At 42.7% G+C, this 13,085-nt stretch overlaps 2 protein-coding genes across 4 annotated transcripts in view; one reads left to right on the forward strand and one right to left on the reverse strand.

Moving 5' to 3' along the window:
- Positions 1-11,521, forward strand: part of angptl2b (angiopoietin-like 2b) — a 45,535-nt gene extending 34,014 nt beyond the window's left edge. The window contains exons 3-5 of the mRNA XM_041193971.1: positions 7,605-7,798; positions 9,970-10,240; positions 11,037-11,521. Of these exons, the coding sequence (XP_041049905.1) occupies positions 7,605-7,798; positions 9,970-10,240; positions 11,037-11,236 (665 nt within the window). The 3' untranslated portion in view covers positions 11,237-11,521. The remainder of the gene's footprint in view (positions 1-7,604; positions 7,799-9,969; positions 10,241-11,036) is intronic.
- The window catches only part of ralgps1 (Ral GEF with PH domain and SH3 binding motif 1), a 758,811-nt gene that overhangs the window by 390,003 nt on the left and 355,723 nt on the right, over positions 1-13,085 (reverse strand). The gene's annotated exons all lie outside the window — the stretch shown is intronic.

Genomic DNA, 13,085 nt, shown 5'->3' on the forward strand with positions numbered 1-13,085 from the left:
CACTAGTTCAGATATCCAGTATACATATATATCCAATATTAGACTTTTTCTAATTTTCTTGAAGAAAACCATGTCCCCAGTAATTTCAAAGGAATGCAAGCAATTTCTGTCAATTGGAGAACAGCTATTAAGCACAAAGCATTCTAACCACAGCCCTCTGAAACCCAGATTGCTTCATCATCATAAGCAAACCCTTTTTTGTAGGAAAATCCCACTTCTATGAAAACATTCAACTGTATTACAAGTTTTACCACGTCGGAAATAAACCTAGAACACGTTACTGAGTTAGTGCTTTACTGACTTACCGGGCCTTTGAATGAAATGGAAGAAGCAGCAAGTTCAGATCCCAGCAGGTGTGCTGTTCGATGTGAAAGTACTGACGCAGATTCTCAGGATGTCTCGTCAACGGGGGTTGGTGGGAGGGGCGGAGGGGCGGAGCGGGGGGGGGGGTGGTGGGGGGGAGGGTGGGGGGGGTGATAGCGGTGGGGGAGCTGCAGGAAGTTGTTGTATTCTCAGCTGCAGGTCAGACTCAACACAATGCAGGGGAATGCATACTTTATGAAAACTATTATGATCTTCCGATACACCCAGTGGCTGACCAAGAGGGAATACTTGATAAAATAAATGATGGACTCAATTTGTCAAAGCGTATTATGAGATTTGATTCCTAGCATAAGCAGCCAGGAATGAGAAAATGCCATTCAGTGGCTCCTGCCTTTCTTTTTAACATTCATTCCCAGGATGTAAGTGTTGCTGATAAGACCAGCATCTATTGCTCATCCCTAGTCAGCCTGAAGTGTTTGCAAACCTCCTACTTGAACTAGTAGTGATAACAGTTTGCTAGAACTGGGCGGCTTGTTAGGGCACTTCAGAGGGTAGTTAAGAGTTGACTAAGGAGGCATGGGACTGATGTCACATAGTGGACAAAGTAAGGATGGATGATCTCCCTTCCGAAGGGACATGAGTGAACCAGTTTATTTTTGACCACAGTTACTTCCGCTGGTTCTAGCTTTTTATTTCCAGAGTTTTTAAAGCTAAATTTGAATTCGCAAATGGCCATGATGGGATTTAAACTCATGACTCCTTAACTCAGCCTTTAGATTACTCATCCTAGAACATAGCCACTACACTACCACATAAGACCATAAGACGTAGGAGCGGAAGTAGGCCATTCGGCCCATCGAGTCTGCTCTGCCATTCAATGAGATCATGGCTGATTCGATAATCCTCAACTCCACTTTCCTACCTTTTTCCCATAACCCTTGATTCTCTTACTGATTAAAAATCTGTCTCTCTCAGCCTTGAATATACTTAACAACCCAGCCTCCACAGCCCTCTGCAGTAATGAATTCTACAGATTCACTATCCTCTGAGAGAAGAAATTCCTCTTCATCTCAGTTTTAAATGGATGATCCCTTACTCTGAGATTATGCCCTCTGTTCCTAGACTCTGCCACAAGGCCTCTCAGCATCTACCCTGTCAAGCCCCCTTACATGTTTCAATAACGTCGCCTCTCATTCTTTTAAACTCCAATGAGTACAGGCCCAACCTACTCAACCTCTCCCCGTAAGAAAATCTCTCCATACCCAGGATCAACCTGGTGAACCTTCTCTCGACTACCCCCAAAGCCAGTACATCTTTCTTTAGATAAGGGGACCAAAACTGTTCACAGTATTCTAGGTGTGATCTAACTAGTGCCTTGTAAAGTTTTAGCAAGACTTCCCTATTTTTATACTCCATTTCCCTTGAAATAAAGGCCAACATTCTATTTGCCTTCCCTATTACCTGTTGAACTTGTATGCTAGCTTTTTGGGATCCAGGCACGAAGATCCCAAATCCCTCTGTGCCGCAGCTTTCTGCAGTCTTTCTCCATTTAAGTAATATTCAGCTCCTCTATTCTTTCTGCCAAAGTGCATAACCTCACATTTTCCCCTCATTATATTCTGCCAAGTTTTTGCCCACTCACTTAACCTGTCTAAAACCCTCTGTCGACTCTTTGTGTCATCCTCACCACTTGCCTTCCCACCTATCACCCACATTTCCATGTTCATCCTTTCTGAATACTGCCTCTGTATTACTCTGTCCAGATGTAAATGGTTCAATTAAATCGGTGTCCATAATTCCAGTGACACATTCCCCTACTCATTCAGGGCTGAAGAAGAGGGTCAGTGTTCAGAACTTCATTATTTGCATTTTACAGAAATCAATGACAGGTTCTATAAAGGACAACAACCTCCTTCACCAGATAAATGAAACTCAAAAATCTACCCCAGTGACATAAAAACAGAAAATGCTGGTAAAACTCAGCAGGACTGGCAGCATTTGCGGAGAGAGAAACAGAGTTAACATTTTGAGTCTGTATGACTCTTCCTCAGAGCTGAAGAGAGGTAGAAATGTGATATACTGTAGAAGAGGAGGGTGGAGCAAAATAGAAGATCAGAGATAAGTGGGAGCTCAGGAGAGATTTGACAAAGATGTCATGGACACAAAACAAAAGGGATTAGAAGCTTCCAACTATCCCTAAGCTTCTATTTTGTTCCATCTGCTCCACCCCCTCTCTTCTACAGTATAAAACATTTAGCTCCTATCACTAGATAGCACTAAAGAAGGTGAGGGTCACTGTATATAACTGAAATGTTCTACTAGAATAGAATAGGCAGTCTATTCTTCTTAACTAGGGCAGAAACATGACTGATAGAGCACAGAGCATAGGCGGACTAGGCCATTTGGCTCATCGAACCTGCTCTGCCATTCAGTTAGATCACAGCTGTTCACCTACCTCAATGCCACTTGCCTGTGCTATCCCCATGTCCTTTGGTGTTATTAGTATCCAGAAATCTATTGATTTCTGTCTAGAATGTGCTCAATGATTGAGCTTCCATGGCCCTCTGAACAATATCTGACCTATGCAGTGACTGACCAAGAGCGAGTGGTGTTGACGCTTAGACAACTGAGAGACAGAACGTTTTAATCTAATGAAAAGGATGTACATTTCCCTCACAAGTTACCTCTGTTTAGCATGTAGGACTGAAAAGAAACAAACAACGTTCATGCAACAGCTATACTTCTAAATTTTAAAAAGAATTTGCATTTAGGGTATGCTTTTGAAGTGCCATAAACAGCAGTCAGATGAATGTCCAGATGATATTTATATTGGTGTCGGTTGAGGGATAAATGTTGGTCAAGGCAACTCCCCTGGTCATCTTCAAATAATCCCTTGGCATCATTAATGTTCACCTCAGAGTTACCTGCAAAATATCACCTCTGACCGTGCAATATTTGCCTATAGTTCAGCCCTGAGCTGCCATTCTCGATTATGTCTGTGGGTCACTGGAGCAGGGCTTGAACCCATGACCTCCTGTTTCAGTAGAGTGTTACCACAGTGCAATGCCTGGAATTCAATTCGTCAACCTTGTGCGCTGCCTTACACCATGTATGATACATGGGTGGAACAATCCCGAACAGCAAAAGATATAATCTGTCTTGTAAGTATATAGAAAATTGCTTCAAGATCTAAGATGCTGCAAGTCCCTGGAATATAAATCAAACATCTTTTTAGAGACCAATCATGTACAATAATTGAGTGATAATCTGATTAAATTATAGCTGTGTCAGGGTTTCCTAACTATGCTGTCAGTCTCTATATGTCTCAAGGTATTTGCAGGAAAAAAAATAAAAACAGTCTTTTGTTACATATGCCAAAATACCTCATCAACATTCTCCCACTGAGGTGACAACAAAAAATGGAACAAAAGTAGCTCATGTCTATTGCTGTGCATTCAGTGACAGCAATTTAGCAAATGCATTAATTAATTGCAATATGTACAAGGCTATAAAATTACCAGCTGGAATAGAACATTAAGACCAACCTCCATGCAAGATTCTCATCTGGGAAGCTTGTTCTTTACGTTTTACTGATTTTCAGAGAGATATATAATTAATTACAGCTGCTCCAGTGCCAACCTATTGCTGTTACAGACTCAACGTACCTTCAAGGACAAGGTTGCTGTTTGATGGGATGTGGTCAGGACACAATCTCCAAGGTGAACTGAGAAGCAGAATTTGGATGCACGACTAATAAGGGACATCCTCTGGCGTAAATTAGTTTTGTTTAATGAGGTACAAAGAGCAGCAGACTTTAGCTTATATACTTATCTGTGTTGGAGTTTGAGGGAAAATCACTGGTGGCACATCAGCCAGCTGCTAATGTGGCTCAGAATTTGAGTAAAATGGAATCAGCTTGAAATGGGTTTGTGAAACAAATTATTCTTCTCCGGCTACCATGAACAAGTGTTATCTAGGAACATCGCACAATACAAGACTTCAAAGCCGACCATAATTTCACAGTGGGACGTCTTCCTTTTAAGGCCACATTTTTGATCTTGTTCTCAGTATAATATCAATAATGCACGTGAAAACCCATTTGCCTTGTGAGCTGTCGCATCCTTGTACATTGTGTGATGTCATGAGGTACAGGTTGTTTGGCTGTAGCTTACCATCAGATCTTTGTTTACTCTCTGTTGCCCCTTGTAATATTACTCAGCTATTGTGCTCAATTTTCCAGCTCAGCCCCATGCAAACTGCAGGAGAGGGCAAAGGCACCTTGTTACCCCAGTGCACAAAATGACTAAGTAGCTAGATGATAAAATGGAGAGACACGTGGAGTACAACATTTGCTTGTGTGGCACATACATAATACTGGGCTAATACAAAGACAGCAGAAATAGGTCGACTTCGGCAGCTTAACCCCCAACGGATCACTATTTGCTACATAGCAAATCTTTCTGATAGTTTAATCCTCCAAAGTTACACTAGTTACAAATGTGGGTTTGCACTACCAAAGAAAGTTTAATGATGTTAGCAACAACAGTGACACTGAACACCACGAAGTTTGATGAGTTTGATCATTTTGGCAACGCATGGGCACGCCAGGGTCGTATTGCTGCACAAATTGCTCATCATTCGCACACAGGTTAAGTGCCATCATTGTGTATAATATGCAATCATTACCAAAAGCAGTATGAGCATGGCGGAATAGCATTATACTGTTCAATATTATCTTTACGGAGGTTCATAGGCCCAAGCTATGAGTGAGAATTGACACTTGAACAGACTAAGGGGCTGGACTGTGGCACAGACTCTGATACAGGCTCCTCTTATAGCTGAGGTCCTGACTGGAATCAGAGAACTTTACAAACAAAAGGAAGATAACTTTTCTTGGTAGGATAGTCAAAAATGATGCTGTTGTGTTTAGGAGCAACGCTGCCATTCTTTGATACAGCACTGCGCAGCACAGAGAGAGACACACATAGCCATGGGTCAGTTTGTACATAGCACCTGTGCTGCAATGTCCCATGAGGAAAAATTAAATACTATTTGGGAGCACGATGAAAATGCAACAGTTCAACACTCCCCCGCACGGCTCCTGAACTATCACCAAGAGATCGGGGCACAAGGAAGGTGCTTGTTAAAATTACATGTTTTGGCGCAAGGTGATGTTGCAGCTAGCGGAAAAATGATTAACATCAGACACTAGTACATTGTACATGTATCTTAAGTTCACTATTGCCAGTAGGTCCAATCAAACAGTTTCCCAATGATTGATTTATAAAGACGACCATTGCTTATGCAAAAATCAGATACCTGCAGGATAGCGAGTGATTTTACATGGTGTTCAAATCTGAAGTGACAGTTTATCATTAACACGATGCAGGTACTTTCAGTAGGGTCATACAATAGCGGTTTATCATTCTCAATAAATATATCTATATATACACACATTTATTTACAATGCTTTACTGGCCAGTAAATTACCAAAAACAATCTGTCCAAATATTTGAGCTTTGACACCCCCCCCCCCCCCCCCACAACCATAACTAGAAGAACCAATCCCCAGCTATGACTTGGTCTACATGCCAGGGTTGTTTCTTGGCTTGTTGTTGAGCTGTGCCTGCTCCCTGTCCAGAACAGGAGCCAAAACAAATTTTGCTCGTACTGTTCTGAGTTCCCCAAAGGAAAACCTGTCAGTTGTATATTTCAAACTTAGTATCATTACAAAACAGACTGGTCGAGTGGGTTAACTGATACTCCCTGTGTGAACTCAAGAGAACTCAAGGCAGTCTACAACATCAAGAAAAATCCTCAAACATCCAGTTCTTTCAACAGGTGTAAATGTGCTTAACCTGCTCTTGAGGGATAATACATCGATGTGTCCTTAGAGTGAGGAATACATGGTTTCAATGCTGGGCCAGGATGTACAGTAATTCAAGTCACTCAAACGGAGTCCATCTGACTTATAATTTTAATTTAGGGCAGAATAGGTCCAAGGGAGCACCAAAATTGGGCATCTCCCTGGAAATCTGAAAGCTAGCGAGTTCCAGGCTTTAACACTCAAACATAGTTAGAATGTGATTGGCCAGCTGGCTATTGGTAAAGGGTCAGCCACCAAGGCCATTGAGGGGCAAATACAACTCTTAGAGGGAGATTGCTTTGAATCAATTTTAAGGCCGCTTTTGGCTTCTGCTAACACAGGAGGAGGAGGAGAAGAAGGAGGAGGAGGGGGGGTGGGAGGAGGAGGAGGGGGCGGGGGGTGGGAGGAGGAGGAGGGGGGCAGGAGGAGGGGGAGGGGGAGGGGGAGGGGAAGAGGAGGAGGAGGGGAGTGGGAGGAGGAGGAGGAGGTGAGGGGTGGGAAGAGGAGGAGGGGGCGGGAGGAGGGGCGGGAGCAGGAGGAGGTGGGAGGAAGGGGGCAGGAGGAGAAGGAGGGGGTGGAGGGGAGGGGTTGGGGGAGGGGTGTGGGGGAGGGGGAGGATCAGGAGGAGGGTGGGGGTAGGAGGAGGAGGGGGATAGTGGGAAGAAAGACAGAAATTATTTTCACTGGCTGGCATGTCTAAGATAAGAGGGCATAGTTTAAAAATACAGCCAGTCCTTTAAGGAATGAAATGAGGTAACACTTCTTTACAGAGAGGGTGGTAGAAGTTTGGAAATCTTTTCCATAAAAAAACAATTGATGCCAGATCAATTGTAACATTGTTTACATCTAAAATTTCTTGTTATTCAATGTATTAAAGGAATATGGGTAAAGACGGGTACATGGAGTTAGGTTGCAGATCAGCCACGATCTCAGTGACCGATGGGATAGGCTCGTGGGGCCGAATGGCCTACTGCTGTTCCCTATGACTGGGCTCAAATGGAACCCCGGTTCACAAAAGTGAAAGAACAGCGCATCAACCCTTATTCTAGTCGAGTGACAGTAAATAAATTGCTTTAATACCGGTACTGTCCTCATGTGGACTGGAGGCGACCAGGGTATGGGAGCACTGACTGTTTCTTGCTGCTAAATCTGGCTCCCGCTGACTAGCCACAGGCGCACCAGCAACAAGCTGACAGATGACAGGCACAGCCTCCCAGAATCCAAACCTGTATCAAAGCAGCCCAGCACCTCAGGCTCTGTTTACTTAACAACGGTGAGACTCTGGGACCTTTAATGGACTCAGCAGCAGAACAATACGTTATGCCTCCCATTTCACGATTGCTCCTGGTAATTATCATCCCTGCGTAAACATTGGTCAGCCTCCTGAAAACCTTCCATATGCTTTGTTCCGCAGGGCCATGGAAAGACTGTTTAGAAGCATCAGAGGCTGGCAGTGAAGTGACCGGTATCTACTTGCTGAAGCCAGAAAATACAAACCGCCTCATGCAGGTCTGGTGCGACCAAACACATGATCCCGGTGGCTGGACAGTCATCCAGAGAAGACAGGATGGGTCGGTGAATTTCTTCCGCAACTGGGAGACCTACAAGGTTAGTGGGGCAGCATTTTAGCCCAGCAAAGCTTGTCTTCAGTCAAGGAGTGATCTTGTACTTTTCCTGGCTTCCGGTTAAGTGCACGTGAGGGAAGAAGGGAATCGAAGAATATGCGGTTAGGGTGAGCAGAAGATAGGGTGGGAGGAGAGGAAGGTGGAGCAGAACCGCCCCCCCCCCCCAGCAGAGACCCATGGGGCTGAATGGCCTGTGTGTGTTTTGTGAGCTTCTATGTAATGTGAAATGGAAGTTGGTCAAGATGACTAACCCTGCTCCATGACTCCGGATGCTTGGCTGCTCGTTGCATTATCTTTTGAATCATGTGTTATCCGTGGCTGTATTTATTTATTTTCTAAAACTAAACAAAAACTCCCCCCCGACCCCTTAAAGGCGAGTTAAAAGGTGAGTGTACTGAATAACTGGCGTTATCACTGCACTATTTTCTTCCATACTGTCCCACTCGAACTGTCCAAAATTGTTTGAGCGATTCTCGAATGCAGTTATTGACACACAGCCAAGGGAATGTTTCCGGTATTTTCATTGAAAGGGCTGTCAGCCCAGACTAGGTCAGAATTCAAGCGTAACTTTCCGGCGTGAATTGGATCTGTGCTGGAAAAGCAAACATTTTCAGGGCTGTGGGAAAGCACAGGGAAATAGGACTGACTAATTGGATAGCTGCTGCAAAGACCAGGCGCGGAGATGATGGGCCGAATGGCATCCTCCTGTGCTCTTTGGTGGAGTCAGATAGCTTTTGCATCTTGCGTCGTGTAGAAATGGAAACTGGAGTTTGTGGAATTCGGAAACCCACTTGATGCTTCGGTTTCTGACTGCCATTTTTTGAAGCCAACAGCAGAACACAAAATAGCCACCACCTCAATTCCCCTCACATCTCCCCCACCCCCCACCACCCCAAAGCCGGTTTTGCAAGCAGCTGCTGCTTTTTATTTGCCATACGTTGGCTTTTGTTCAGCAATTAGCAGAGAAGCCGAGAGACTGCACAACCAAATAAAGCAGCGGCTTTGTCTCTACTCCTGTAATCAAAGGATTCAAATGTTGATCATTCTGAGGACAGAAAAGAGCGAAAGCTTCTCGCTCAAATGATTATTTTTGGCAGTTTCACCTTGTCCTACTACCCTTGCCCAGTTGATTGTACCATGGCTTTGCCTTATCTGTGCGGAGCACAGTTCCTTCTCACACACGTCAAACAGATTTAATACATCCAACATTCCCTTTCCATGCAAAATGATTCATTACCAAAAAGAAAGACTTGAATTTATATCCCACTTTTCAGCCAGTAAAGTACTTTGGAAGTGTTGTAATGCAGGAAACAAAGAGGTTAATTTTGGATGCAGGAAACTCCCACCAACAGCCACGTGATAACCACTAGACCATCTGTGTTTGTTGATATTCATTGAGGGATTAATATTGGCCAAGACACTGAGGATGACTCCCCTGCTCATCTTCGAAATAGTACCGTAGGGTCTTTTACATCCAACAAAGGAAATAGATGGGGCCTCCGTTTAAGACCTCCTCTGAAAGGTAGCACCTCCAGGCATGCAGCACACCCTCTGTGCTGCGCTGGAGTGCCAGCCTTTATTTTTGTGCTCACACCGTGAAATGGGACATGAACCAGAAACCTCGTGACTCGAGAGGCGAGAGTGCTACCAACTGAGACGCAGCTGACACACAAATTAATCCTGTTAAAACCCAAATTATGTATCACTAAGGAGGTTTGCAAAGTACAATATTTAGTTCTGTCTGTTCCAGCCTGATTAAAGTATTTAGAAAACACAAGACATTGCTTAACAAATGATTACAGGTAGGAAAGGGTTAATGCACAATCACCCTTACTAAAGATACATAAATATGACAAAATTAACCACCAGTCAGAACTTTACAGACATGAGTTGTGAAACATATTTGATATGAATGGAGAACCCAAAAGCCTGAGCAATATTCATTGAAAACATAACTGTAATACCTCCAGGGCAGTCAGGGACAGATAACTGACCGTTATGCGGATCCGTGTGGTAGAATTAACAAGGTCTTTCTCTTGTCATTCTTTTGATTTTTGCTTTCAGCTTTCCCCATATTCGAATTAAAAGCGTGACCGAGCAGTGTGCTGAGTTCATGTTACTTAAGCTTCGTATTTTTCCAATATTCTACCACAGCAAGGGTTCGGGAACATCGACGGGGAGTACTGGCTTGGTCTGGAAAATATTTACTGGTTGACAAACCAAGGAAATTACAAGCTGCTGATCACCATGGAGGACTGGCAGGGCCGCAAGGTGTTTGCTGAATATGCCAGCTTCAGGCTGGAGTCCGAGACTGACAACTACAAGCTTCGGGTGGGACGTTACCATGGAAACGCTGGCGATTCCTTTACCTGGCACAATGGCAAACAGTTTACTACACTGGACAGAGACCGTGATGTCTACACAGGTAAATAACAAGCTCACTGAAAACCGGGCTCAAAATTGACTGTGGCACTTCCAATTATAGTGCGGCAAAAAGTTAATATTTATTCACCCTTGGCTCAATCTTTCATGTCGCCAAGTAGGTTTTCTTCTTTGTTTCTGCAGTGTTGGAATGAGGATTTATTCCTATTCTTAATAATTCCTTTCAAAGGCCTAGTAACTTAGCTTCTCCAGAATTCCTTTCTTCCTACAGTCAAGTAATTGAAAAATCCAAACTTGTTGCCAGTTAATCGCTACTTTCTCGCTTATCTCAGCTTCCCCCTCACTCTTATCCCTCTGCAAAAGAGTAAGGATTTGCATTACATGAGTCTAAGCCCAAGACAGATGGTATTTTGTTAGTGCTGTTAAACTGCCTGCAGCAATGCTCCCAGATAACATGGTGAATAAAGGTACTTTGTTTAATGCATGGACTACAATGGAGATGTGAGACTTCAGAAACTCTCTCCGCAGTGCCACTAAGTTGCCAGAGGTTGCAATGTGACAGTTGACATAGAGCAAAACTCTATGCAGCGGCAAATCAGTGCCAACGAGATGTGTTGACACAAAAGCATTGGTCATAAAGCATGATCAGACATAGCGAGGCTTGTGGATGGAAGTGTGCGCCCCATGCAAGAGTTCCAAAACTTTATATAAATATATAAAGAAAATAACGCACACTGTTCCCTTACAGAACTAGAAAAAAATATTTTTTATGCCACACTTGAATGATTTACTTCACAAAGCTCTTTAAACGTTTGTAACGTGGATTTTTGTTTCTGTAGGTAACTGTGCGCACTATCAGAAAGGTGGCTGGTGGTACAACGCCTGTGCACATTCAAATCTCAATGGTGTATGGTACCGTGGTGGACATTATCGCAGCAAGTACCAGGATGGAGTGTACTGGGCAGAGTTCAGAGGGGGAGCTTACTCCCTGAAGTCAGTTACTATGATGATTAGACCCAACCCCAACACTTTCCACTGAAAAGAACTAGGGGTCTTGAACACTCAGAAGTAGAACGGAATAGCACCCTGTATATGAAATCAGCCTTACATCAACGTATATACACCAAGCTGTGCTTATTCGGAGGTGAAAAGAAAAATACTTCTATGTATTTATTTCCTTCAAATTATGAACTTGTAATGTCATGTATACAAACTTTTTTTCTCTTGCATTACAGCAATTTGCTGGTGAAAATGCTGAGTTCAGACTTTTGTGCTTACAGTCATTTTAAAAAATAGTATTGTAATAAAATTCTCTTGTGTTTGGGAGGTTATTTTGCTTCTACTCTATGAACACCAGAACACTTGTTCTAACATGCGACAGGACATCAAGGGTAGCAGTTAGCACTTTTCGCTGTTTGGATGAGAGACACAAACGTTGCTTGAAAGTGGTAAGGTGCCTTTTGCAATATTAACCATGTTCAAACTGAAAGCATGCATTGAAGGAACAGCTCAGCAAGTTCCTCTGACATAGAAAAATGCAAGTCTATGCAATATTTTTGTCACACTGCAGGGTTTCATTTGTTCTGTAATTCTGACGCAGGAAAGGAGTTCTAATGAATCTATGGGTCCTTGTACTCTAGAAATTAGCTCTGAGAATTTCCACAGATTTTAACACCTCTCTTAAACTGTAAAACAAAAAGGTGCTCTAAATGCTTCCAGTTTGTTTGGGATATATTATTAAAAAAAACAAAATGCTCAAGTGCACCTGAAACAATATCTCTCAAATTCTGCTAATCCCTGCACCCAATAGTCACTCTTGAGCATTTTGGATGAAAAATTCACATGGGAGAAATGGAATATAGGGTGAATTTACAACTTTATAGAGTTCCTGCCAAACAGCTTTGCACGTCAGGAATATATACTGGGAATTCAGATATATGCCATGGTCGAACGGTTAATATTAATAGACTAATAATCATGGGAATGCATCCCACTATTCTCACGGTGTAATAATCCTGGCTTACAATTATCTCTGCTGGGAACACTATGGAGTAACTTGTCTCCTTCATCAAACAAGCGAGGATAATATTGCTCCTTTTTGGAAGTCAAACCATTGTTCACTGCACTACAGTACAGCAGCACATCATCTCACTCAAAAAGGAAAAATTCATAGTTAGATAAGGAAAGCGTGTTGGCCCTGAAATTCTGTGTGGGCTAGCAATGCACACCAGCCAACATGTCATCGTGAAATTCCTCATTCCATTATTTTAGTGGGGACCCATTAATGGTAAACCCATTGAAATTAATCCATCTTAAATGGGGTGATCTATATCCTTAAAATAACGTGAGGAATTTCGCGCCAACACATTAAGCATTCGTAACACAATATCCCATCATACAATCTCCCATCTTTATCTTCATTTTCTTAGGGTTGTGGGGGGGGTGGGGGGGAAGAAATAAAAATATTGATATTGCAGCTTGACAACTTAAGACAATGGGAGTGATTGTATGTATTTGTGTATGTGTGTATACTAATTCCTTGTTTTCTATCTTACATCTATTGACATTGAATAGTCTTATACAGGTCAATAAATATAGCCATAAACATCTATGGGGATGGGAGGGGTAAGGGAGCAGCTGCACACACTTTTTCTTTAAGCAGTTACTTATAGTACTTCATTATAATATTTCTACTGCAATCTTTTGTGTACATCTCCTCTAAATCTTACTAACTGTAACAGTATGTAAAATACAGTTTGTGATTCCAATTTTGAGCCTTCATTGTAGAGTTAAAAGAACCAAGTGCTATTGGCAGAAAGTTTTGTCTTTTGCAACATTGTCTTGACAGTTCCAATATAATCTTTAACTGGCACAATAAACAAACTTAA

The sequence above is a fragment of the Carcharodon carcharias genome, chromosome 8 (genome assembly GCF_017639515.1).
Source record: "Carcharodon carcharias isolate sCarCar2 chromosome 8, sCarCar2.pri, whole genome shotgun sequence".
NCBI classification, from domain to species: Eukaryota; Metazoa; Chordata; class Chondrichthyes; order Lamniformes; family Lamnidae; genus Carcharodon; species Carcharodon carcharias.